Source organism: Pteropus vampyrus, unplaced genomic scaffold (genome assembly GCF_000151845.1).
Source record: "Pteropus vampyrus isolate Shadow unplaced genomic scaffold, Pvam_2.0 Scaffold225, whole genome shotgun sequence".
In the NCBI taxonomy this organism is placed as follows: Eukaryota; Metazoa; Chordata; class Mammalia; order Chiroptera; family Pteropodidae; genus Pteropus; species Pteropus vampyrus.
Genome location: NW_011889006.1, coordinates 1,875,160 through 1,900,881, shown reverse-complemented (window position 1 = coordinate 1,900,881; position 25,722 = coordinate 1,875,160). Strand labels below are relative to the sequence as shown.

Genomic DNA, 25,722 nt, shown 5'->3' with positions numbered 1-25,722 from the left:
TGGGGACCTAGTGATACAAAGGTGAATAAAATGCTCTTTACCTCAATGAGGGAAGAGAGGAAAGTTTTTAAATAGAAATATCCCCTGCTCTTCATGCTCTAAATCCCTGAAATGGCTCCTAAAGTGAGACAATCAAAGGAAAGATCTCTCTCCGGTACGATTTGTTTCCTCTTACTTTTGATGAGATTAAACAAACTGACATGAAAAGTAGGGCTTATAAAACCGATCCCGACCTTGAGTACTGGTGAATTTAAAAAATCCTTTCATTGGGTATAAACTATGTGTTTTATTTCTGGTACTAGCACTTTTTCTTGCTCGAAGTAGGCGCTCAACAGTTATGGAGTGAATAAATGGATTGGATAAATAAATGGATTGTTCAAGCTATACGACTTTTTTTTAAGGTGCTTGAGGAACTGAAGAGAAATGCTGGCAATTCAAACCCGCGCGGTCTCTTAATTTTGTAACTGAACCGTACGAGGCTGAATCCTCGCCTGAAAGTTTACGAGACAGCCACGTCTCACGATGCGAGCATACCACAGAACTGAGTTTCCTCCCGTCCCCAAACTTTACTCTGAGGAAAACGGATTAAGGAATGAGTTAACTGACATTGCGTTTTTAGAAAGGCAAGAAGAAAAAAGAAGTCCTTCAATAAACAACACGGCGCTCCTTTACAAAAGGTAGTTCTCCAGGATGGAAAATCTAAACTCCGTACCCTCAATTTTCCCTCTACCCACTGCCACCAAACCAGAGTTAAAACGGAACCCTGAAGTCTTCGAAGCGCGCCTCAAATGACCCTTCGAAGAGAGGTAGGGATGATGTCATCGCAGCGCGACAGCAGGAAGTAAGCTCCTGGGCTGCTGTTCCGCGCGCGGTCCCGAGCTCCTGAGAGTGACAGCACCGCGATCTCCTCTCCCTTCTCGCGGCGATGGATAATGCCTGCGAGTCGCCCACTGATAAAAGTGGAGAGACAGGGGAGTCCGATGAGACGGCTGCTGCTCCCGGGGGTCCTGAGGCTACCGACACCGACGGAATCCCGGAGGAAACTGACGGGGACGGAGATGGGGACTTGAAAGAAGCTGCGGCTGAGGAAGGCGAGGTAGGAAGAGATGTGCTGTTGAGGCTGGAGTACTCCGAGATTGTGTTACTGGCTACTCGACCAGCTCCCTGGTTGATCCCTCCCAAACTGGTAATTCGAACTCACTGGGACTTCCTCTAGATCTGCAGTCGCGGTGGCTGGTAGCCGGTAGGAAGGAGACAAAACTATAGTGCTGGTTCGGAGACCGAAGGACAGGGTTAATATTTTTAATCCCTGCCCTTAGTTATTGAAGCTACTTCTAAGGAAATTTTAAATAGCCTCTTAGTTTTCCTGATGAAGAAACTGGGATACGATATCGCACTGCGAGTGCAAGAGCTAGAACCTGGGATTCCTAGTGTCCCTTTCACCGCAATGTGATTTCTCTTAGATATTGCTTAAGCATAATTTTGTTATTATAGGCTTCAGAGTCGTTAAAGGGAGACTTTGAGGGAGTTACTGGTTTAGTCACACCCATACCCTCTTGGGACATTTAACTGCTACCAGTGACCTGAGTGTTAATGTCCAAGGGTCTCTAGCTTAAACACAGCAAACCCACCAGTTGTGCCACCTCAAAAGCTCAGCAGTGTTGCCTAGCTGAGCATTAGCCAGGGGACCAGAATCTCAACATTCTCTGGTTTCCATTTCTAAAGATAGAATCTTAGGGGTCTTAGAGCCATAAGTAAGAGACTTAAAGAGATCATGGGGAAGGACATTGGATTACATAGAAAGAGCCTTTAAGAGCATAAAGTTACATCCAAATATATAAAGAACTTTTAGAAAAAGAGAACATGTGACTAAACTATTTTAAAAAGGAATCTTTAAAACAGATCTCAAAGACAAAAAGATTTGAATAATAGTTAACTTAGTCCAATCAAGAGTTCACTACATACAGAAATTTGCACCCAACAGAAGATAAAATTATTTTTTGATGCCTCTGAAACACTTTTAAAAATTGATCATATACCAGACCACAAGAAAAAACAAATTCTTAAAAGTAGAAATCAAAATAGGCCACATCCTGTTAGTACAGTGTAGTAAACTTGAAATTAACAACAAAAAACTTCTTCCACCTCCCGCTCTCCCCAAAAAACTAACACCTGGACATTTTAAACTGTTTTCTAAATAGCCCTTGGATTAAAGAAATTAACAGAGAATATGTCATATCCAATGGGGTTTGACCAAAACTTTATTTAAAGAAAAATTTGTAGCCTTACATATTTTTATTAACAAGCAGGAGATATTGAAAATAAGCACCCAACTCAAGAAACCAGAAAAATAACAAAATAAATCAGAAGAATGTAGGGATAATGAGTTAATAAGAATAAATGTAAATGTTGATGAATTAATGCTTATAAAACATAAATGGAAGAAAAGAGCACTACATGTGGGAGAAGCTCACTTAAATGCTCCAAATTCAAAGAAACACTGTTTTGATGAGAAGATGCCTCCTTTTTAACATTCTTTCCACATGGAATCATCACCAATAAAGAGATTTATAGATTTAGAGGTAGAAATGCTGGCTAAATGGGGAGGACTTTTCTGACATCCCCTCCAAAGAATGAGGTCAGGAGAGTGGGCTCAGGGGAGAGAGGTTTTCATGATCCTTGGCATTTCATTGCATTTGTAACCAGATATTGGAGCTATAATCACAGCTAAACTGGAAGACTTGATTATTTAGCTGTTTGTTTGTTTGTTTTTCCACAACTGGGCTAGAAACTTCTTTAAGAGAGATAGTGTATCTTACACTTGATGGTACAGCCAGTGCCTGGAACCAAAAAACTACTGGATAAATGGATTTGTGGTGTTGTAATGAGAATCATGTCTTCTTACCTTGCTCAAGTCTGGAAAGTAGGCCAAATATATAGTAGTGTTTCTTTCATTTTCTCAGCTCAAGAGTCAGGACATCTCAGATTTAACAGCAGTTGAAAGGGAAGACTCATCATTACTTACTCCTGCAGCCAAAAAACTAAAAATAGATACTAAAGAAAAGAAAGAAAAGAAGCAGAAAGTGGATGAAGATGAAATTCAAAAGATGCAGTAAGTCACTTTCTGATCTTTTCCCATTGTAAGTCTCTAACTTGACCACACAAAGTTAATAAATTTTTCTTGACCTTCATTTTTTTTAACTGAAAAGAAAATAAAGCAATTAATACATCATTATATCACAAAATATAAATAAGTAAAAAGAAAATACCACCACCAAGGTAAACACTTAATATTTTGATGTATATTCTCCAAGATATTTTCTATACATATATACCTATAAATTAAATTAAAATTTTCAAAAATATTAGATACTGTTTGTAACCTTTTTTTTTTTCACATTATTTATGGTGAATGTGTTCCATGTCAATAATTATATATCTAGGTCATAATTTTCTTCAAAATGGAAATAGCTTCATTATGTTTTCTGATTATAAAAGTATTTTGACCTCATTACAAATAATTCAGAGAATACAGAAAAATAGAAAATTACCCATAATCCAGCACTCATAGTTTACCTAGGGTATGTATTAGAGTATATACCTTTTCAGATTTTTTTTGTTTGATATGTATTGCTAAATATTTTCATGTCAGTAAATATGCCCATAAATCATCATTTTTAATGGCTGCATTGTATTCCATTACATGGATGAACCATAATTTAAACAATCCCTGCAGCTGTTCTGGTGTTTTGGGTTTTTTTCTTTTGATATTATGATGAATATCTTTGAGCACATCTTTGTATACTTGTCCGTTTGATTCCTAAAATAAACTAGAAGTGTAATTGCTAGTTCAAATAGTATGAATATTTTCAAAGAATTTTCATACATAATTCCAAATTCTTCTCCAAAAAGGTTGTTCCATTTCACTCTCTACCAGCACATATGTTTGTCTTCCCATTCTCATTAATACCATTCTTTTTAATATTTGCCTATCTGGTTTATGAAAAATGTTATCTCATTTAAGTTTATCATTTTAATTTAATAGTGAAGGTTAATTTTTTCCTCTATTTTGGCCATTTCTCATGTCCTTTGCTCATTTTCTAATACTGATATGGCCATCTTTTTATTTATAATGTTAATGTTGAAAACTACCGGTATGAATGTAAGTTTATATATTAAATTTTTGCTATAATGTGTAATAAAGTAGCATTATAGAGAGAGAAAGCCTAATGCTGAAAACACAATCTATATGGTATGATACAGTGACCCAACATTGTTGTTTTTGTCCTTAATGAAGAAAGGAACTTATGTTTCACTCATTCTCAGGTTACTTAAGAGTTGAAATATTTTATCTTCATTCCTCACGATCACTAAGCCTAATACTATTGACTCCATGAAAATGCATTTTTAATTGCCTGAGACTTGATATTATTGACGTAATAATATATCTTAAGCATAATTACCTGAATCTTTGCCTAGAATCCTGGTTTCTTCTTTTTCTGAGGAGCAGCTGAACCGTTATGAAATGTATCGCCGGTCAGCTTTCCCCAAGGCAGCCATTAAAAGGGTAAGGATGACCTATCACACTTCATTTCCATCAGCTATGAAAACTGAACTAGCCTAGATTCAAGAGTTGTGTCCATTGGCATTTGGAAGTTGGTGGATCATTTAGGGGGAAAAATTAAAATAACATGCCCCTCAATAATCTGATCATGTGTGGTTTTGTATTCCAGGGATAGGGTCTGGACAAACAGGTTGTTATGTACCCGAATCTTTAATCGTCTCAGTTTCAGTATTCAACCTTTAGTAAATGCTTTTTCAGTGCAAATCTCTTATGAGTACTATGTTTCTAAAGCCAATGCTTGACTACCTTAATCACAAGAGTCTTTGTCCTTCTTTCAAGCTGATCCAGTCCATCACTGGCACCTCTGTGTCTCAGAATGTTGTTATTGCTATGTCTGGTATTTCCAAGGTTTTCGTCGGGGAAGTAGTAGAAGAAGGTGAGTGGTGTTGGTATAAATACTGGCTTTATACCATAAGACCTGTGATGGTCTTATTTTCAAGAATATCTATACTGAGGTGCTTAATAAGACACCTGTGGTAGTTTCCATTTACACTAGAAGTTGACCAAGGTGGGAGCCTTGTATTGGGTAGAACATGACCATTATTCCTTGAAAGTTTCCATACTGGGAGGCAAGGAAATATCTAGGAAAACTCCCTTCCTGATTCCTGACATTAGCCCAGGTAACAGAAACAAATTTTGTATTTTTCTCCAATGGACTTTGCTCATTTCTACTGCCAAAAGTGAAGATACAAGAAAAGCAATCGCTGGTATAGTGAGGAGTTATCCTTGATGTTATGACCCCTAGGAACTACCCCCGTCCTGGGGGTAGAGAGATCCTGGCTGCTGCCCACTGCTAATCTCTAGCTGATTAAATTTTTTTTTTAAGCAGAAGATATGTTTTTAACTGTTGCCTATGATAAAGCCTGATGTGGAATATTATACTAAAGCCAACACAATATATTTCATAGCATTCTCTTAAGAAGGGAAAATGTCTTGATTTATTTCCTTAGCAATAATGAGTTAATAAGGATTATAGGACTCAAGAGGATTGTGATTAATAACCTCTGGTGTGATAATGAAAATTTCTCCTTGCCCTCTGTTTAGCACTGGATGTGTGTGAGAAGTGGGGAGAAATGCCACCACTACAACCCAAACATATGAGGGAGGCTGTTCGGAGGTTAAAGTCGAAGGGGCAAATACCTAACTCGAAGCACAAAAAAATCATCTTCTTCTAGACCAAAGCCTAGAAAGCCCCGGTACTGAAGGAAGTACTGAAGGACAGACTTCAGATTGCATGAGACTTTCTGTACTGGTGCTTTAGAATCTGTCCTCCAAGGATTCCATGATGATTTTAATGTCTTCTCAAAACTCTGATACTCATCACACCTAGAAGGCATGTAGCCTGTTTTATACTTGCCTCGATTAAATATTTGGACCTCTTAGGGCATTTTGAGGCATTTAATTGTTTCTTGGCCTGCTGGAAGAAGAAAGGTACATACGCCTTAAGCATCTTCTGGACAGGGGAGCTGCTTACAGACAAAACCTTTCCAAGGGAACCTTGACGGTTTCATATTGAAGCCTGAAGTTGCTATGACTTAGGTTGTTTCATACATCTGGGTTTAAGTAGATGAAATGACCAGAAACTTGACTTGTGAAACTCTAACATGAAGGCGTGGTGATAGCAATAGCAGTGGAATAGTTTGTCCCTGTAAACATTTAAGATTCTCCTATGGATGTTGGTGGATGATCATTAAACTGTTTTCTAACTTGTATGTGTATTCATTGTCGTATGTGGTTAGAATGAGGGAAGTTAATTCTTTTTCTGGTGTCAGAATATAACTGGTCTTGGGATTTTTGTGAAAACTTGAGCTCTTCCCATTTTCTCCTAGAGCTATTAAACTTTTATCTCGTAAGAGTACTTAAAGCACTTAAAAACAATATAAAAGCCCATAAACTTCAGATTCCTATAAACAGATATACCACAACCAATACTGTTTAATAAGTTTAATTTGCTTTTTTCATGTGGTTCACAGAACCAGTACACTCAAGGTTTGATTAGATATTGCAACATTAAAATTTCCCAATACTGACCAGTATTCATTCATCAGATACATTCTCATTGTTTTCCTCAAATAGAGGGAATGGAGTGACCTTTTATTGACAGTGATTAGCAGTAATAAGGCTACAGTATTCATTGGCAATCCTCAAGAATTCTTCCTTCCATTCAGTGTCAGGAAGAAGGGTTTAGAAGGTGTTCTTTTTTGAAGCTTTCCTGAGCATGTCTTAAAGATTCCAATTCTGTTTAGCACCCTCAGTGGGGGAAACAGCTTGGACTTACAAAGTTGGACAAATCTGATTTTTAGTATCTTACATTAAAACTCATGGCTTTAAACATGTACTTAGCCAGTGGAGAAGACACTTAAGTGGGGCATTCCACACAAAGAAATGCTGTTAAGACTCACGCTATATCTTGACCAAAAAATGAATAAACTAGGGAGGGGGTGGGGGAGAGGGGATGACAAAAACAGACGATCTCTCAGCTCTAACAGGATTTTTTTTTTTTTTTAACAGTTACAGGAACTATATTGTAATTTGAGATATTGGAAAAGGCTGAAACATAAATAACAAGAAAGTTCACAGCTGAAGTCTGGCCACTTAGCAAAATCTCACAGTCTAAGATTATCTAAGAATGTTTCAACTTTTCTGTTGTAAGCGATGAGGAAAATAATCCCCATTCAACAATAGCTACTATCCATACCTACCCGGAGGTGAACAGGAATATTCCTATACTAGCAGGAAGTGGGGGAAGCCATAGATCTAGGTGAAAAGATAGTAAATCACACCAGAATCTTGATACACTTAATAATGACCATGGTAAATCGAAAGACAATGACACAGCTTTTGCAGTTCTCAAATAACCAGGTGTTATCCTACTAGCTTGTGCTGTAATGTTCAGTTGTTTCCATAGTTTGTTAGTATAATTGATTTTAGAAGTTTAGGCAAGTATTAAATAGGGAGAGAAAAAAAATAAACAAACCCTTAGTGTAAAGATTTGAAGTGCAAAGTTCCCATATCACTATGGCAATACTTCAAACTACTTTCTTTCCACTACCCTCCTGACCTAGCCTAAGGAGAATCTAATGTAAATAGGTTAAATGGAAGCATTTAAGTTATGGGGTATGTGAGGGGTGGTGTGGCCCCCTTGTATATTCCATACACAGGAACCACCCCTTTTAGAACCACGAAAAATGGTACCTAAAGGTAGAGGCCCATGGCAAAATCAGGGTCAGATTAAACATACAGCAAAAAGCAGCCATCACAAGAATAGATTCCATGCCTTCTGCCTTAAGTCAAAGAAACTAGGTTAATTATTCCAGTGAGTTGAAAATACAATCTGAGATTGATAACCATCCCTGCAGCTCAGTTAAGAGATTTAAACCAGTCCATATGCACTAAAGCATATCTCCAGTACATTAATGTAAATAGGAAATCTTGACAATCACAGATGATATAGTTGTAAATGTTTCACAGCTGAAATGGTGATGTGCAGTGGCTGAAGTCTTTGAGGGACATTTTCTTGAGGTATTGTTATTTCTTGTTCACAGAGTCTTAGAGTTCCAAGGCAGAAATCATAATCAGTCCAAAGGAGTTGACACTACTCTCTTTTCCTTTCATTTTTTTCCTTTACATTTATCTTGAGGACAACCAACCAGTTCATATATCTTCATTATGAAAAAAATCTTCCTTCCCCATTGAATATTAGTATTATTATACAAGATGATTTTTACTAAAATTCCATGGGGCAATGACCTCTGCCATACTTCCTGAGGATTTCAAGACATAATGGCCAAAGCTGCCATATAATGGAAGTTTGAAATTCTAAGGCTCCATTTGTCATATGGACAAGAGCTCCAAAGAGCCCAGAAACCTGAGCTCTGGTTGTTAAAGGGGTTAGTCTTGGTGCTTCCTGGATTTGTTTCTCTTGCCTCCCACCAAGCACAAGTTTAAGGTGAAGGTGTACCAGGCAATGCCTATTAAATATGTTCTTTGCATGGAGGATGCCAGAGGGATATGGTGGTCAGGAAGGAAAGGAAGAGAAGAAAATCTGTATGATTTTAAACCAATTCAGGTGATCCTAAGGTTGAATAATTCCAGTTTCCAGCTATTGGATATTCCTCCTACCCTTCCAAGAATTTTAGAAATGCCAGGCCTGAGAGGGCCAATGATCCATTTTCACCACTCTGCCTTTGAAAGCAGCATTAAGGGGGAGCTTGTGGAGAGGCACAATTACCCTCAGTTGCATTTCACCAAAAGTAGCCCTAGATGTCTATAATTCCCTTTGGAAGGCCCAAATCATACAAGGACTCTTCTTAAACCTTCTGTACCCATGCAGTTTCTGCTAGCACTTCTTGGACAGTGAGCTCCATAAGCTTCTGATTTGCTATGAGAAGTGCTTTCTTTTACCTAAGGCAGCAAGGTAAAACCCCAGAGCTAGTTTCAGGACCTGGTGAATATGTCCTTCCTCATGACTGGATATTTATTTGACACTATCCTCAGCTTTCATCTTTCCAGAATTGGAGTCAATATTTTAAACATGTATCCTCATCTAAGTACCTTCACCCAGCCACCTCCACACCCCACACCCCTGATAATTTTTGCTGTTCTCTGGACCTTTCCTCCCTTCATATATTTTGTAAATAAGGTCTCCAGAAGTGTGCAGATAATTTAAGACATTACCACGGTTGTGTATGAGGTCCCGTTTTCTCTGTTGTCTCCTGGTGTCCTTCTTGATGATGCAGCTGAACTTTTGGCCACAGCAGCACATTCACACCTTCTCCCTCTCAGCAATACTTAGATTTCTTTCCTGAGTTCTAACAGAGCTCACTGTCTCGTCAGCTGCTGATATGTCCATAAGTGCATTACTTTACACTTACCTACACCTAATCTCACCTGTCACTTTCCTGAGTGTTTACAGTCCGGCTTGTAGCTCCTTTGCAATTTGGGTTATTTTTTTGTTTTGTTCTGTTTTTTCAAGTCTCTCTGGTTCACCTTTCAATGGCTGGAAGCAGTAACATTTGATTGCACTGTCACATCCTACTTTCAAGTTATTTATAAAAATCTTAAATAAAGTTAAAGCAAGCATCAGCCAGGAAGAAACTTCCCATTAACATTCTCTCCAGAAAGATGTTTATTCTAAGTTGTTTCCTAAGCATGACAAAATGGTCTCATAATCTCATAGTAACTGGTGCTTTTAAAATTGCCTTAGTGAGGAACTTGACAAAAGTTCTTTAAAAGTTTGAACAAATTAGATCTTGTTCCTTCTTGAATGCATGTTTCTTTTTATCCTCAAAAAACTATAACATATAAGTCGGGAATGATTTCCCATAAAGGAAAACCATTTTATTTTTCCTTCAATAGGTCATGTGTGATTAGGATTTTACTGACACTGCTAAATCACTAGTTTACCATTTTGCCATTTCAAGGTGAGTTGGCCGATTAACTTCTGCCTAATCAACAAAGCTTGATGTATATCAACAGAACTGTATGGATAAAGGTAGAATGTTAGGGAAGAATTAGGTAGGAAGGAAAGAAGGGGGAAATCGCTTTTTTATAGGGCAGGGGCAAAACCTATCTAGGTTGAAGGTTTCTTGTTTTGTCTTAAGTCAAAATTACATGATTTTTAAAAGCCACAGTGGTAGAGCAGGGTGAGAGGCAAGAGACTGAGATGTCTATGTTACAGTTTAAAACACATTTTCAGCTCCCAAACCACCAAGTGCTAAGGAGTGTGCTGGTACAAAGTTGTAGTGCTTGGAAAGCAGATGTGCCAGGGATTCCAGGGAGACAGAGGAAATAACCTGAGGTGCAGCTATGGAAAAGAGACAGGACTCTAGGCAGACAACAGAGGCTCAGAATCAAGCTGCCCTATTAATCCCCACCACATCATGCCTCCAACCTAGCTCAGAGTGGATGTTTTTTCCTTGATTTAAATTTCAAATAAATACTTGAAATTAAAAAAAAATTCAAATAGTTGAAGTTAAAAGAAAATCAAATAAATTGTGTTATAGAAGGGAAAGGTGATACAACTGAGCCACTACTGTTGTTTACTTTCGCCATAGCATCACAGTGATGAAAGCATAAAAGGAAGGAAACTTAACCCAGAAAAATCTGATTGTAGTATCAGCCAAGATGATATGAGCTCAGTTCCCTTTCCGAAAAAGGCAGGGTCCTGGTCTCCCTTATTCTTGTGCCTCTCCTGGCTCCCACCTTGCTGGCTAGTCCTTGTTTTACTTTACTACTATGGCCAGAGTTAGGCCAAGACTTTTCAGATCTGCTACAGGAAGCTCTGAGATATAGACTCTTTGGTGGCTCTGTGGGTGACTGAAAAGATGGGTACTTTCCCTTATTCACACAGGTTGTGGAGGAAGCAAATGTCTGTCATAAAACCAGGCGGTGAAATGGCCCTATAGTGGAGAAGAATCCACCTAGTATGCAGAGGACGAAAAGGCTATACACAGGCAAGACATGATGCCCAAGCAACACACAAAGCTGTCCCCAATTTCCTCGAATATTATCATGCTTTGCCCTGTCTTCCATCCAAGTTAGAACACTAACACAAAGGACACCACAAGGAGTGAAGTGAGCACTCCTCAGACCCTCTGACATCCTTAGCCAACTTATTCAACACTGGAGGGTGCCTTCTGTCACATAGGTGGTGCTATTGCTGGTGATCTCCACTCTCCTTGGCACAGATGGTTAATCCACTGCTATCAGAGCTCAAAGAGGGGGTTATATTTCCTAATCTCCTGAAGAAGTTTTTCTTTATCCTGGTTGGCATTGGCCAATGCTTGTTTGGTTTCTATAAGTTCCTTTTGTAGGGTAGGCAGTTCTTCCACCTAAGGAACAATAAGCAATTCACAGTTAATGAATAAGGTAGCTACCTTGCAAAAAAAAAAAAAAAAAATCTCGGTAAGGGAACAAATTAGAACAATTCAAGCAGAAAAATCCACAAGTTTGGTCGATGATCAAGAGAACCCAACTAGATCTTTTCTAAGAGCCTAATCCCATCTTCAAAGTTCATCAGTTACAGGGACAGCAATAGGTGGAACATGTGATCAGCAACCATTCACCTCTAGCACCTAATTTATATCCTCTATTCAGTACTTCTAGAAGCTGCTGCTAGGTGACAGGAGCCCAAACAAACCAGCTGTGCACAGTAAGCAACTTTTTCAGCCCTCTGAGTTTTACCAGTTTCTGTGATTATAGCTCCTAAGGGTTTATGGGAAAGGTGCTGTTTGGTTAGGTCCTCACCTGCTTTCCAAAAGCCTCCCCTGTGGGCACCAAAAACACCTGTTCTTTTAGGGGCTGTCTCTTCTCACTTTTATGTACTTCAGATGATGGTCTATCATGAGCAGCAGCTGGAAAAAAAACAAAGGTTCTTAATGATAAGCTGCTACCAACATGCAGACAATTCCTAGTTGTTCCTATTCTCTTACAGGAGAAAAAAGGCAGAGAAGCCAGGAGGCTAACAAGCTCAACTCACCACCTATATGGAACACACCATCATCACTTCGCTTCAGCACAACATGCTCCATGGCCAGTGTGATGGGGATAGGGCCTGGAGACGTTGGATAGATGGGGGGGATATCATCCTACAGGAAAGAGGAAAACCACATGATGCCCCCAATCAGCTTAGAGTAACAAGCCATGCTTCTACCATTCAGTCTGAAACCCTTTTATGGCATTGTTTATCCATACTCTTTCAAGATGTAGGAGGCATAACTGAGTCCCTCCCATTCTAGAGATGGTGAAATAAGGATCAGATAAACTAATGGGATTGCACAATCATGCTTCATGCCAAAGATAAGATTAGGGCTAGAGACAAGGTCTCTTGACTTGAACCCAGGATTTTTTGACAGCAATACATATTTATGTAACTACCATAACGTTGACAAAGAATGCTAATTTGCATTTCCTCACTTGATCCTCAATATCTTTTACAGTGACAAGGCAAGAAGCTAACAGCTGTCACTGCCAGAATTCCTTGCCTAATAAGGTAAAAAACAAAAGTTCCTCTCACCTTTAAGGTGATTCTGGAGTTCAAGAGCTCAATTTGCATGGGAACTACCTCTGGAATCTCCTCATCCTCCAAGAAGGGCCCGAGGCCATTGAGCACCGAAGTGAGCAGCTCAAGGTCACAGCCTTGGAGAAGCAAATGCAGGAAGCCATTCTTTGTGGCCAGTGGGGAATGAACAGCTGCACCAGGCCCCACCTCAAAGCGAAGGCCCACTGCTGGCCTAATGGGGCCAGTCTTCAAAGTTGAGGATTCCTGAAAGCTTGTATCTTTGAGAAGACAGAAGGAAAACATATTAACTAACAGCCAGGGACTGTTAAACACTTTACATGTATTTAATATTTATAACAACTTATGCCAAAAGTATTATCATCATTCCCATCTTAGAGATGAAGGAACTAAGCACAGAGATTAACATGCCCAAAGTTATACAGCTGTCAGTAGCAAGTACAGAATTTGGGCAGCCTAAATGCAAAGACAATGGGCTTAGCTACTTTGCTATAATGCCCATGGTGGAAGGGACGTTAAGGACCAATAAAAAAACTGGTCTGCTAATGGCCAAGGAAAACCTCTAAAACATAGAACTCTCAACTCTGCTAAATTTGAACGTCTCTTCCTTTCTTCAAGTCTTGGTCTTCTCATATAAAGCCAAGTATCTGATAAAGCCAAGCAGGATCTATGCTAATCTCCTTAAAATTCCATATAAGAATAATCTTAGGTATAGTCAAGGATAGGGAACTTACATACTTACATAACTGCAAATTAGTACAACCATTTTGGAAAACAAATTAGCATTATCTAGTACAGTTAAAGCTAGACCTACTCTAATGACCTAGAAATTATACCTTCAGGAATATAACCCTGGAGAAACTCTCCAATATATATACTAGGAGATAGGTACAAAAATGTTCAAGGCAACACTATTTGAAATACCAAAAAAACTAGAAACAACCAAATGTCTGTTTAGAATGGACTGAAGAAATAAATATAGTAATGGGCACAAGGGATATTTTAGGGGTGATGGTGATGGTTGCACAACTCTGTAAACGTACTAAAATTTATCAAATTGTACATTTACAATGAGTGTATCTCAAAGTATGCAAATTATACCTCAATAAAGCTGTTTTTTAAAAAGGAAAAAGCAGTATATTTATATAATAGAATATTATATAGTAGTGAAAATAAATAAATTATAGCTAACTCAACAACCTGGAAGAATCTGAAGAATATCACATTACTTGAAAGTAGCAAATCATGAAAGAATACAAACTATAATTCTATTTTTAAAAACTGAAAACCTACGAAGGTAAATAATACATTGATATAAACATGTGGAAGAATTGTAAAGTAAAGCAAGAGAATGATAAACACAAAATTCAGGCTCTCATGACTCCCTTTGACGGATGAGAGGCAGAAGAAAGTTCAGGAGAGGGGTTCCCAGGGGCTTCAAAGTTAAAACTATTTATTAAACTAGGTGGTAGGTACTTGAGTTCATTGTACTGTTACTATTTTATACATATATTTTATAAATATTCTTTAGTATCTACTCAATATTTTAAAAGATAATTTTTTTAAATGAAGCAAGTCCAGATTTTTCCTGTCATCATTTAAAGTATAGATGATAATTCACATCAAAGAACTTAATCTGAAAGACAGACGCTCCTTGGTCAGATATAGTTTGATGTTAGCAACCACACAAATGAGTAAGTGGACATTGTCCTCATGTAAGCTTAAGGAGCATATGAGAAATGAAGTCTAGTGAATGCAAAATCCCAGAAAGAACTCTGGGAAGTTGCTTGCAAAGAGGAGGCTTCTTCAGTGTTATTCCTCCCCTTAATGGCTACTGGAGAGAAGGGCCAAGGGCTTGGCACTAGGGCAGCTGCCACTGGAACACAGTGAAAGGAGCAAGTGAAGCTATGGTTGCCCCAGATAAATCCCACCAGCTCTCCTGGAGTGGCCACCATCCTTACCCGGGAATTGTCCATGAAAGAACTGCCAGAGTCCCATGGTGCCCAGCTGCTGGAGGGTCAGTTTCTCTGCTTGTAGGGCCACAGTCAGGTTCTCACCACGTACCTCAATCCCAAAAGACACCTTATTCACCTTCAGAACCACAACTGAGACCTGTAAAAGGAGACTCTCTTAGCTGAGTCCGAAGCTCCCAATCTAGAGCCTACCCTTTGCAGAGAAGAAAGTACAGCAGCTGACCGGGTGAAGATTGAGGTCTTCCCCACTGGGTGAGGCTGAACTGTGCGTCTCTGGTGACCCCTGGCCATAACCATCTACAATAGGGCTCCCTTGAACACCAGCACTGTCTAAGACATTTGGAAGAGATCCTGGTGGAAAAGATTCTGGACCGGACTCTGCATAAGAAAGACAACAAAAGAGTTTGAAAGTCAAAAAATTCTGTTCAAATACAATCTCTAAAAACAATGACAATTATAAAAACAAAACAAAATATTTATGACATTTATGAGAGAACTGAAAATCTGAAGAATGACTAGATAGTTGATTAATTTAAGGAAATTATTCTTAATTTTTAATTTTAATAGTGGTATTTGGTCACATTTTTAAGAAGTGTGTAAATGAAAGCAACTCAAGTATCTATGGATGGATAAACAAAATGTGGTATAAACATACAATGGAATATTATTCAGCATTAAAAAAGGAAGGAAATTCTGACATATGCTATGGGAATGAACCTTAAGGACATTATGTTAAATGAAATAAGCCAGTCACAAAAAGACAAATAGTGTATGCTTCCATTTTTATGAAGTACCTAGAGTGATCAAATTCATAGAGACAGAAAGTAAAATGGAGGTTGACAGGGGCTGGAAGAGGAGAGAAAGAGGAATTATTGTTTAATGGGTACAGAGTTTCATTTTTTCTGGATGAAAAGAGTTCGGAGATAAAATAGTGGTAAAGGTTACACAACTATTTGAATGTACTTAATGCCAGCTGAATTATAGTTAGAAATGGTTAAGATGGTAAATTTTAAGTGTCTTTTACCTTAATTAAAAGTTTGTATTTTCTAGAGACGCATAATGAAAATATTTATGGATAAAATGATATATTTGGGATTTGCTTCAAAATGATATGAGAAAAAGGGAAGTAGGCAGAAATATATATGAAACAATAATGGCCAGGAGTTCTTAATATTTGAAGCTAGGTAATGAGTATATGAGGGTTCATTACTTAATTCTGTCTACTTTTATATATATTTGAAGTTTTCCGTAAGTTAAAAATAATAACAAACATGGGCACACACCACCCAGCTTAAGAATCAGTACATTCTATTTTCTTTTCATTTACACACTTGTAAGGGATGATTTTTAGTTTCTATTTCAATAAGCTGAAAGCACCAGTGTAACTTCCAGTGGTAACTGATCTAATTTCTAAGTGTTATTTGTTTTATCTAGTGAAAAAGCTCTTAGCTATTTTCCAACAATAAAATGCATAAGCAAAAAAAAAAAAAAAAAAGACAACAAACATATATACCATTGATACCTGCCATAAAACGAATCCTATTACCACAGAGCTACATAGCTGTAAGACTAGTGCTCTCTTCTTTGGTCTGAGTCTCGTTCTATGATAAAGGTCAAGCATTAACTAGTAACCTAGAAGAAGATGTGGGGGATAAAGCTAGAGCCACAAATCCATTAAAATTTCTTTTTTGGTTAAGAAAATGTCTATTTTATCAAATCTCAGCCCCTTCTACATCCTGCCAGTCTGAATTCAGGCAGCAGAAAGAACCCTTTCTAAACTTTTACAACTCTGCCTGGCTCTGCTTCCACTTACCAGACTCTAAAAGCATCACAAAGCTATCACTGCCATCACTGTCTACTGAAATCCGGTCTTCGGGGCCACTGTTATCCAATGAGACACTATCAAATGACTGCTGAGATACTGTCCTCTTCATGGAGAAAAATCGGAGTCGGGCAGCACTTCCAGTCACTGGGGCTGCCACCCCCTCATCAATCTTGGCCATGGGCTCCCTTTTTGAAAAACAAAAATTACAAATGTGGCTTAGGAAACATTGTTCTATCCCGTTGCAATTCCCATCCCTTTCAGCCCAGTTATTATACACATAAACTCTGATGTCAGCTATTATCTGCTATAAGGAGTCACACCATTTTTCAACAGTTGACCTTTCTGAATGCTCATAATTCCAGCATTTCAAATTGCATAAGCAACTCTCCCATACTGACATTAAGTGTCAAGGTTATTTAAGGTCATCCCGTATAGAGAAGAGACCAACTGCCTACAGCCCCAGTGCTTATGGTGGAACCTGAATTCACCCACATTCATCCACAAGTATTTACTAAATAACTTCTGCATACGAGGCACTGTCCTAGGCACAGGGCAGAGGTGAAGGATGAATAAAGTGATGAATGTGACATCCTCTGTCCTCAAAGAATTTATAATCAGGGGAGAGGAGACTCATACATAAATAATATTATATGAGAGTAAGTTACACACACCATAAGAGAGGGAGAAAGAACAAGCCAATGGCTAAGCAATATCAAAGTGGGGAAAGGAATAAGAGAAGGGATCAAGAACAGCTTTATGGAAGGAGGTGGCATTTGGGTTGGTCCTTGAAGGACTATAAAAGAAATAGGGAAAAGGGCATCCTATGGGGAAGAAACAACATAAGTAAAGGCAGGGAGCCAGAAAACGCAAGTACCTTTACAGACTAGCAAACAGTTCAACCCAGCTGGAGCACAGATTTTGTTGGGGAGAACAATGGAAGATAAAGTTAGAAAGACATAACATAGTGAAAAGAAGCCTTTAAAGACCTTTTAATCCTATTCTCCCATTTTACAGATGAAGAAACTGACTCAAGGTCACAGTTAAAGGTGGAATTAAGAAAAACCCAACTCTCCTACCATCTTGCTAATAAGTACTTTTTTCACTTTACCACATGGGTTGCAGCCAGATTACAGAAAACTCTGTATAAAAGATTATATATGAAAGTGCTCTGAAAACTGTAAAGTGCGGGGGTTATATGGGAAATCTCTCCTCAGTATTGCTATAAGCTTAAAATTGCTCTAAAAAATAAAGTCTATTAAAAAAACTGTAAAGTGCCAGGTGGACATATCATAATAATTGATTATGCCACACTAAGAAGTTCAAATGAACTCAAGGGGTATAAGAGAAAATGCTGAAAGTTTCAGAGTAGGGAAATAACAAGATCATACCTGTGTTTTAGGACGTTTGACCTGCCTTTTTCAAATAAGCTAGGAAGAAAAGACTTCCAATGAGGAAGTCAATTAATAGTTCACAAAAATAGTCAACATGTGGGAACAGACAAGAAAAACTGGTGTGAGACTCACTAGAGCAGTATTTTCAAAGTGTCATCATATTAGAAGCATCAGCATCAATGGGGGACTTCGTAGAAATGCACATTCTGGGCGCCCTCTCAGACCTACTGGGTGAGGAACTCTGAGGGTAGGGCTCATCAGTGGGTGTTTTAACAAGCCCTCCAGGTGATTCTCAAGCATGTTTAAGTTTGAGAACCGCTGCTCTAGGAATTGTGGACAGAACCTGACAAAAGACTGGAAGCAGCAGAACCAAAATTTACACCTTGAATGAGCAGGAGATTGATGCTACCAAAAAAAGAAAATAACTGGTCTCAGGAGGAATAAGAAATTTAGTTTTATATATGTGAGGTTCGAAGTACCTCTGGGAGATCCATGTGGAACTATGTGCAGTAGATAATTTTAAATGAAGAGCAGGGTGGGGGAGGGAAGTCAAATGAAAATATGGAATACAGCAGAAATGAAGATATGGATAAAATACCATAGAGAGAAAGTATTCAAAAACAGACTGATATAAAATTTCTCAAAGTTTGGCAGATGCATCAAGAACATTAAAAATGTTCTTAAGGATTTGACCCAACAATTCTACTTCTAGATTTTTATTCTAGAGATTTAAATATGCATAGAGAGTAATGTTCACAAAAATAAGGACATTTAATACAGCATTGGTTCTACCTGAGAAAAACTGGAAACAGACTAAATGACTCCCACCTAGATCGTGGAACGGATGAATAAATTATGATACATCCATTTGCTAGAATACAACAGAGCAATTAAAAATTATGCACACAGATATCTAATGAATGGCAAAAAATTCATAATAAAACATTAAGTAAATAAAACTGGAAATTTTCTGGTCTACAGAAATATTATAATCCTATTATTATAAAAACAATATTTATATATTAAACATATATACACACATAAGCATTCACATGGATACAAAGTACATGTATAAAAAGTGGAAGAAAACAGACCCAAATAGTGGCTGTCTCTGGATAGTGTCATTACAAGTGACTTTTATGCCTTCTGTATTCTTCTATTTTCTCACTGTCAACAAAATTAGCACAATCATTTTTATAATTTAAAAAATAAAAACTATGACAAAGGTGATGAGAATATGGACAGCCTAGCCCTATGGAACAGTTACATTTACAGGATAAAAAGAAGAAGGGAGAACCCAAGTTGAAAGAAAAGACTCATTCCAAAGTATAACTAGGTGGGTCACACAAGCTCAGGATGAACTGACTGGCAGGGTAAGTAACTGCCAGTCAGGGTAAGGAGGACTGAGAAAAGGCTACTAGCCTATGCAGTTAGGAAGTCATTGTTGGTGATTTAAAAAGAGCTTGGAGCACACACCTTTCTTTCCTCCCTTCCACCTCTCCTCTTTTCCCATCTCCCTTACTGTTCTCCATTTAGAAAAGGCAGCACATTTGGTGACTGGGAGTCCAGGCTTTCAGTCCTCGCCCCACCATTCACAAGTTGTGTGATCTTGAGCAAGTTTCTTACCTCTCTGAGCCTCAGTTTCCTCATCTGTAAAATGGGGAATGATATTAGTACCTGCCTTATAGGGCTGTTACAAGAAGTCAATGGATTAAAGTGCCTGACACCTAGAAAGCACTCAATAAATGTTGGCTAGAATTATTATATCATTCATCCCCTTAAGTTTTCCTTTCTCCTTCCTCCTGAACTATCTATGCCTAGCAGGTACTAGCACGCCCACAGGTAATGATGACAGATCCACTAAAGACAATCCACTAAGATAAAAGCTCTAAAGTCAATGGTCTTCACACCACAGTCCTCAAACCACAAAGTGTCTCACAAAAGATTTCCAAGAGTCTTCATTATCCTTCCTAAATCCACGAGACAACCAATGGAAAAATCTGTACCTTTCTGCTCTTCTGACTGCATTTCTGTTTTTCTGCTTACCCCCTGCTTTAACTCCAGTGCTTGACACAATGCCTGGCATACAATATGGCTAAAAAATATTGTTGAATGAATGGATGAAATTCTTCCTTCTCTATTATACTGGCAGACGTTGATAAGGTGCATCAGAAAGAGCAAGTCCAAAGCCCCAGGTTTCTATCTACAATATAGTATTCATGGGCGCATCTTCAGTGAATGTGTAGTTTCGTCAACTAGGGATACAAATATCTATAGCTACCTCACCAGGCTGCTGTGAGGATCAAATCAAACAAAATTACATGAGAGCTCACTGAAAATAAATAAGTATCACCCAGATACCAGGTATTATTATTCTGATATAGCATATCTCTATCAATAATAGTGTAGCAAATTAGTGAAAGAAGAGATACTTTGATTCTAAGAAATAATAAATGTTGACTTGAAAACTGCCCAAGAATAGGCTATGATACGTGGAGGCATGTGAAAAGTCATGGAATTTTGTGTTATTTTATTCCAATTTCTAGTTCTTCCCCTATCACAGAGTTAGATGTTGCCTGAAGATGAGTCTCTTCAATTGGTGTACTTATAACCTCCAAATAGCCTGAAAATTCCTCCACTGCCTTGCTGGCAGCTGTGAAAACTAAAGTGTTCACATTAAATAGGCCATTCTATGCATTCTTCTGGACTATATCGTGCTTCCCCATCTAAAAGTGCACATAGTAAGAGGCCATAAGTCTAGTGACCACAGCTAGGAGGAAGAAACAGGGTGATTGAAGGAGGCACTAAACCACTTACTTGGCTGGGGGCAGGGACAACATCTTGTGCATGGTGGAGGTCATTCGGTCTCTGCCCAGACTGAAGGCATCTTTAGTCAAGGACACAGCTTCCTTGGTGAGGTCCATGGTGGCATGTAGAGCCTCCTTGGTGGCATCCTTGGTCATGTGAATAGCACTTGACAATTCTCCCTCAATGTTCTTCAAAGGCATGAGCTCACCCTGTTCATTCACAGCAGTATCCCTGCTATCTGGGGGCTTCAGCGCAGCTGGTGAGCTGGGTAGTTGGGCTTTGCTCAGTCTCTTGGCCTGTAGAGAATCAACTGCCTCATGGCCCTTCCCTACCAACTGCTGTGCAAAAGAATCTGAGTCCTGCAGTTCTCCACTGCTTTCGAGAGGCAGTGTCCCACCCTGGGATGCAGCCAGATTTTCAATGCTACTATCCTCCAGAACTTTCTCAGGGCTTGCTGGGCCCTGGTCTGAGGAGGCATCAGACTTTGGCTCCCGATCCTCTGAAGGAGATAGCTCTGAATCTATAAGGCTAGTGGTATCTGAACCTGCAGAGTCAGCTTCAGCAGCAGCAGGAGCAGGATGCATGAGCAGAGCCACCTCAGCACTGGGGAAGAGGACCCCAATGCAAGCCGTCTGGTCTTGTAGGGGAGACCCAGTCATAGCCTCTGTATCCTTTGTCAGCTGCTCCTGAAGACCCTGTAGCACCTCCTTCAGGCGCAGTAGGGCCAAGTATTGGTAGTGGTCAAGCCTCACACAGACATGTACAGGGGAGTGTACAAGCATGTGAACATCTGCTGCATCCTCCAGGTGTGTCAGAGGCCCTTTGTTATCCATACTACCACTGTCTTCCCTCAGAATTTCCATGACTTCTGTAGGGCCTGATAGGCTTTTCAAATCATGCTCAGTTTTTGACCTCAGATGGGACACAGTGTCAGGGGCAAAGGCCTCAGACTGAACAGGACTGCCAAAGCTGGCTGATGGTTTCAGCCTCCCTTCTGCTGCCAAAAGGAGCTTCCGTGCCTGGGCTTGCTGCCAGCGGAGGGGTAGACAGGCCCAAATGGACAAGGGGAAGGGGGCCACAAAATTCAAGGTATGGCTTTTGAACTTCTCTGTTCCCTCAAAGTCCAAGGAGATCTGGGGGAAGTGGATGGACCAGAGATCCTGGGAAGCCTTAAGCCTCTGGGGAGGGAGAGTATTAGGTTGAAGGAGGCTGGAATCCATTTGGAAGGCATGATGCAAAAAAAGTATGTGCAGTAGGCTAAAACCACCTGGAACCTTGGGAAAGTGAACAAAATTGGAATGAAAGAACTCAGCAGCAGCAAAACCTTGGAAGATACTCTGAAGGTCTGGACAGCTACAATGTGGGGCATGACGTGTATTGGTGGCAGTCATGCCTGATGCAGAGAAGACAAGGGCCTGGGGCCGATGCGACCCAGCCTGCTCTCTCTTTTCCAGCGGGAAGCTCACCTTCAGAGAAAAAATCAAATCCAATTCAGAATGGCCATCTGAGTATCTCCATACCCCACCATGAATTAATACACATGAAAGACCATCTGGGCTGTGAAACTGTTTTTCTTACTTCTATCAAATGGACAGAGCAGAACCCTAGATTATAACAATGAGAGAAACGCAACTGTGGCTGCCAAAAGAAAACAAAAATCTGACTCTCTTCCTACCTTCAACCAGAAGGCATCCAGTCGAATGTCCAAGTGTTCATCTTTCTGGCTTGAATCTTCCAATTTGTAGATAGCTTTGAACTGCTCCAAGCTGTGGTATAAATCCAGGCAGAAGAGGTTTCCCCAGAGCAAACTGACAGGATCCATAGTAAATGTCAGACCATTTAACTGAATGTAGAGATTGGGACAGGGAACTAGAAAGCAGAGAACAAAATAATCACCATGTACAAAGTAGCAGCTTGACTCCTACTTAGCAGCTGATATTCATCATACTATCAAGAGAGGGAAAGGTAGATATTTGTACAGGGCAGCATTTTTAACAAAAGTATGCTAAACTAACTCAAACACCTAAAACTCCTAACAACAAATGAGAACATAACTAGTGGCCAGAGGCTGACAAATAGGAAGAACGAGCGCTGGACAGTAAGAAATGACCAGCTCCAATGCTTACCTGGAAGCTCCTGATTATCTGGGAAATAATACTCTGTGAACTCAATGTGAATGGCAGAGACCTGAGAGGGTAGGCTGTGAAGTTTCCGACTGCAGGAAAGGAGTGTAGATGGCTTCTTACTGGGCTGTCCAGCTGAAGAAACCTACACAATCACAAATTACTGGTATAATTTATGCCGCGCCCAGAATAGAATTTCCTCAATTTCCTCTACTATCCCTCTAAAGTCTGTCCTAGGGAGAATAGTGCTTTTACACATATTCCAGGCATTCTCATACCTGCCTAACACTGTCCACAAGTTTGTTTTTTCAATAGAAGTTTTGTAGTCGGGTATTTAGAGGAAACTGGAGAAATCTCAAGTCCTGACTTCAGCAGCTATGCTCAAAACAAAGAAACAAAAACGGACAAAAGTGTCTACCCACTCAGAAGGGTAACAGCCCCCAAATTCCAAAACTTTTTCACACTTGTTGCCTTCCAAATGAACTATCCCACCCATTTCCAACTACACTTCTCCATGTCCTGGGCTCCTCACCTGGTGGATGTCCAAGTCATCCACCCGTATAACCATGCAGCTAGAGCGTAAGCGATTCCAGGCTGGAGGCCGAAAGGCAGCCTGTTGGCCTTGGGAGGGGCTTCTCTCAAGGGGGTTCTTTCGAGGACTGGAGAGGGAATCTAAATAAAAATAAGAAGGTGGGAAATAGAATCGGATACATTCAACTCCTATTGTTAAGAGAATTAGGAGGTAAAAATCCTAAAGTCATTAATGCTATATGTAGGAAAGAGAGCTTAACATTGTCTAGCTACTAGACAGAACTCAAAAACTACATTCTCCTTAAGACTAAGGCAATAGCCTATTGAATAGAGGTGATGACAACCTCTCTTCAACATTGCAGCTATCCCAGGGGACAAACAGGACTCTGTAAAAAAAACAAAAGTCACCAACAACCCTCCATGAAATAAGGTTGGGATAATTAGCTAGGAATAAGTTGGGATGACTACCTAGTCCAGTGCTTTATCTCCATTGGATATTCAAAGATAAATGGCAAGAGATTAAGCAACGGGAGCACTCTAGCTCCTCATCACCCACCTGCTTTCCTCCAGAACGGAGAGTCTACCCCCAGGTGCCAAGGAGGCTTCAGACCTGTTTCCTCATGCCACTTCTCCATTTTACTCTGAAATTCCATCACTAGTTTCTGGGCCCATTGGCCTCGGGTCTCCATGGCATCACAGTGTCGTACCCAGTGTTTGCAGCTATCACCTGTGCAAGAAGCAAAAAGATTTTAGTCCAAGATCAAGATCTAGTGTTCCAATTTTTCCTATCCAGTGGTATAGTCATAGTTCAGAATCTGATCCCTCAGCCCCAATCCAGAATTGTCTAGGATAAATACAAATTATCCAGTGAGAACACTCAAGTTCTTCTGGATTCCATATGGGATTTTTCCCTAAGGTTCCTAAAGGCCAGCTGCTGACTGCTGCCATCTTTGACCAAAGACTCCTGGAGAGACTCTAAAACCAATGGGAACAGAGGCAGAGGGTATAAGCAGAAGCAACATCTTAGGCACCACCTTCCCTCCCTACTTCCTCTCATCACTGATGAATCATCAATAATGGACCTTGAAAGTTTCCAAAAGATATCATCTTGAAGAGGGTTGTTTCCAATACCTCATGTGCTGCAATCCCTTGTATCTTCTTGCTGGGCAGTAAGAGATGAACCCAGAAATCTGCTCTCAAAACCTGGGCCATACTAGAACTGCCCTCATTCAGAATTCTCCTACCTGCCCAGTGGAAGGGGTAATAGTCAAATGCCATCTTGCGAAAGGTAAGCTGCATGGCACCACCCATGAGTCTGTTTGCAGAGACACCTATAAAGAAAAAATAAAGGTGAACAGTAGCAGAAAGAACAAAGAAGTCTAAATACACTTGAAGCATTAAAAGTCCTCTTAAAGGTCTCATACACAGCTTGCCTGAAAGACCATGATGTCAGGTGATCTGCAAGACTGAGTCCCTCTTCTTTTGAGTTGCAACAGTCAATAGACATGCTCCAAAAGATCAAAAAAAGGTATATCCTACAGTCTCTGTAAATGGCTGCCAGATTTCCAGAAAGGCAAAAGAAACTGTAAAACTCAGGATTCAGGAATTCTAATCCTGAGTTTCCCACAGACATACTCTACAGTGTTGATTGATCAGTTCCCCTAATGCTAAAAATTCTTATATTGCTCTCCCTCAGCACAACTGGAGAGGCATAAGCCAGATTCCCAAAAAAACAGGGCCTATATTATTTCTTTTCATATCCTGGCCTCGGAGCAAAAGCTGTTATATTAGACAATCATTATATACTGTACATACAAAATACCATGGAATACTAAAAATACTGTAATGATAAGAACATTGTAAAATAAACATACAGAATATTGTAAATTGGAACTTTTAGCAATAAGTCAAACATTGTATTATGTTTATCTTGAATTTACATTAAATTCTTACTGAATGAATGAATTTTCCATGTTTCTATCTTTTCTCTTCAACTAGACTCTCTTAAGAACTACAAGAGTAGGGACTACTTTTCCACATATATGTATTGCCTGACCTATCCTATTCTGTACTTCCACCCTATCCTTTACTAGGGCGAAGGAAAATACCATAGGATCCTCTGGGTATAAGTTGATACACCTACAATCAGGAGAGTCTTTTCCATCTAATCTAGATCTCACCACCCCAAGTTCTGGACTAATAATCAACATCCTACCAAGAGATATACCTACAACAGTGTGTCTGTTTCTCAATATTTTTTTCATACTCTCTAAGGAGCATTCTTACACATTTTTTTCCTAACTGCCCCTTCTCCATGAAATTTTTAATACCACAGATATACTCCTATATATCTGCTTATGTACTATATGTCTATCTGTGCTTTATACATAAAAAGAATATAAAGCTACTCCTTTTATTCAATACAAA

General features: G+C 39.4%; 2 protein-coding genes across 7 annotated transcripts in view; one reads left to right on the top strand and one right to left on the bottom strand.

The window, feature by feature from the left end:
- Positions 1–815: 815 nt before the first annotated feature.
- Positions 816–13,776, top strand: TAF11 (TATA-box binding protein associated factor 11). 5 transcript variants are annotated; one of them, XM_023538537.1, is made up of 5 exons: positions 816–1,186; positions 2,964–3,112; positions 4,480–4,567; positions 4,904–5,000; positions 12,565–13,776. In XM_023538537.1, exons 1-5 carry the CDS (start codon positions 926–928, stop codon positions 12,645–12,647), a joined length of 678 nt encoding a protein of 225 aa, XP_023394305.1. In that variant the 5' UTR covers positions 816–925; the 3' UTR covers positions 12,648–13,776. The 5 variants fall into 5 exon arrangements, with proteins under 5 accessions (XP_023394305.1, XP_023394306.1, XP_023394304.1 ...); XM_023538538.1 differs by lacking the exon at positions 12,565–13,776 and adding an exon at positions 5,280–5,658 and having other exon boundaries at positions 817–1,186; XM_023538536.1 differs by lacking the exon at positions 12,565–13,776 and adding an exon at positions 5,669–6,334 and having other exon boundaries at positions 823–1,186.
- UHRF1BP1 (UHRF1 binding protein 1) overlaps positions 6,554–25,722 on the bottom strand; it is a 60,791-nt gene continuing 41,622 nt past the window's right edge. Inside the window, exons 9-21 of one of the 2 annotated variants that reach the window (XM_011373498.2) lie at positions 24,540–24,626; positions 23,852–24,022; positions 23,297–23,436; positions 22,768–22,909; positions 22,317–22,510; positions 20,651–22,107; positions 16,431–16,627; positions 14,841–14,995; positions 14,606–14,756; positions 12,642–12,904; positions 12,105–12,213; positions 11,873–11,979; positions 6,554–11,457 (exon numbers count right to left, since the gene is read on the bottom strand). In XM_011373498.2, the coding sequence (XP_011371800.1) occupies positions 11,332–11,457; positions 11,873–11,979; positions 12,105–12,213; positions 12,642–12,904; positions 14,606–14,756; positions 14,841–14,995; positions 16,431–16,627; positions 20,651–22,107; positions 22,317–22,510; positions 22,768–22,909; positions 23,297–23,436; positions 23,852–24,022; positions 24,540–24,626 (3,299 nt within the window). In that variant the 3' untranslated portion in view covers positions 6,554–11,331. The remainder of the gene's footprint in view (positions 11,458–11,872; positions 11,980–12,104; positions 12,214–12,641; positions 12,905–14,605; positions 14,757–14,840; positions 14,996–16,430; positions 16,628–20,650; positions 22,108–22,316; positions 22,511–22,767; positions 22,910–23,296; positions 23,437–23,851; positions 24,023–24,539; positions 24,627–25,722) is intronic. The other variant, XM_023538535.1, reaches the window with a different exon arrangement.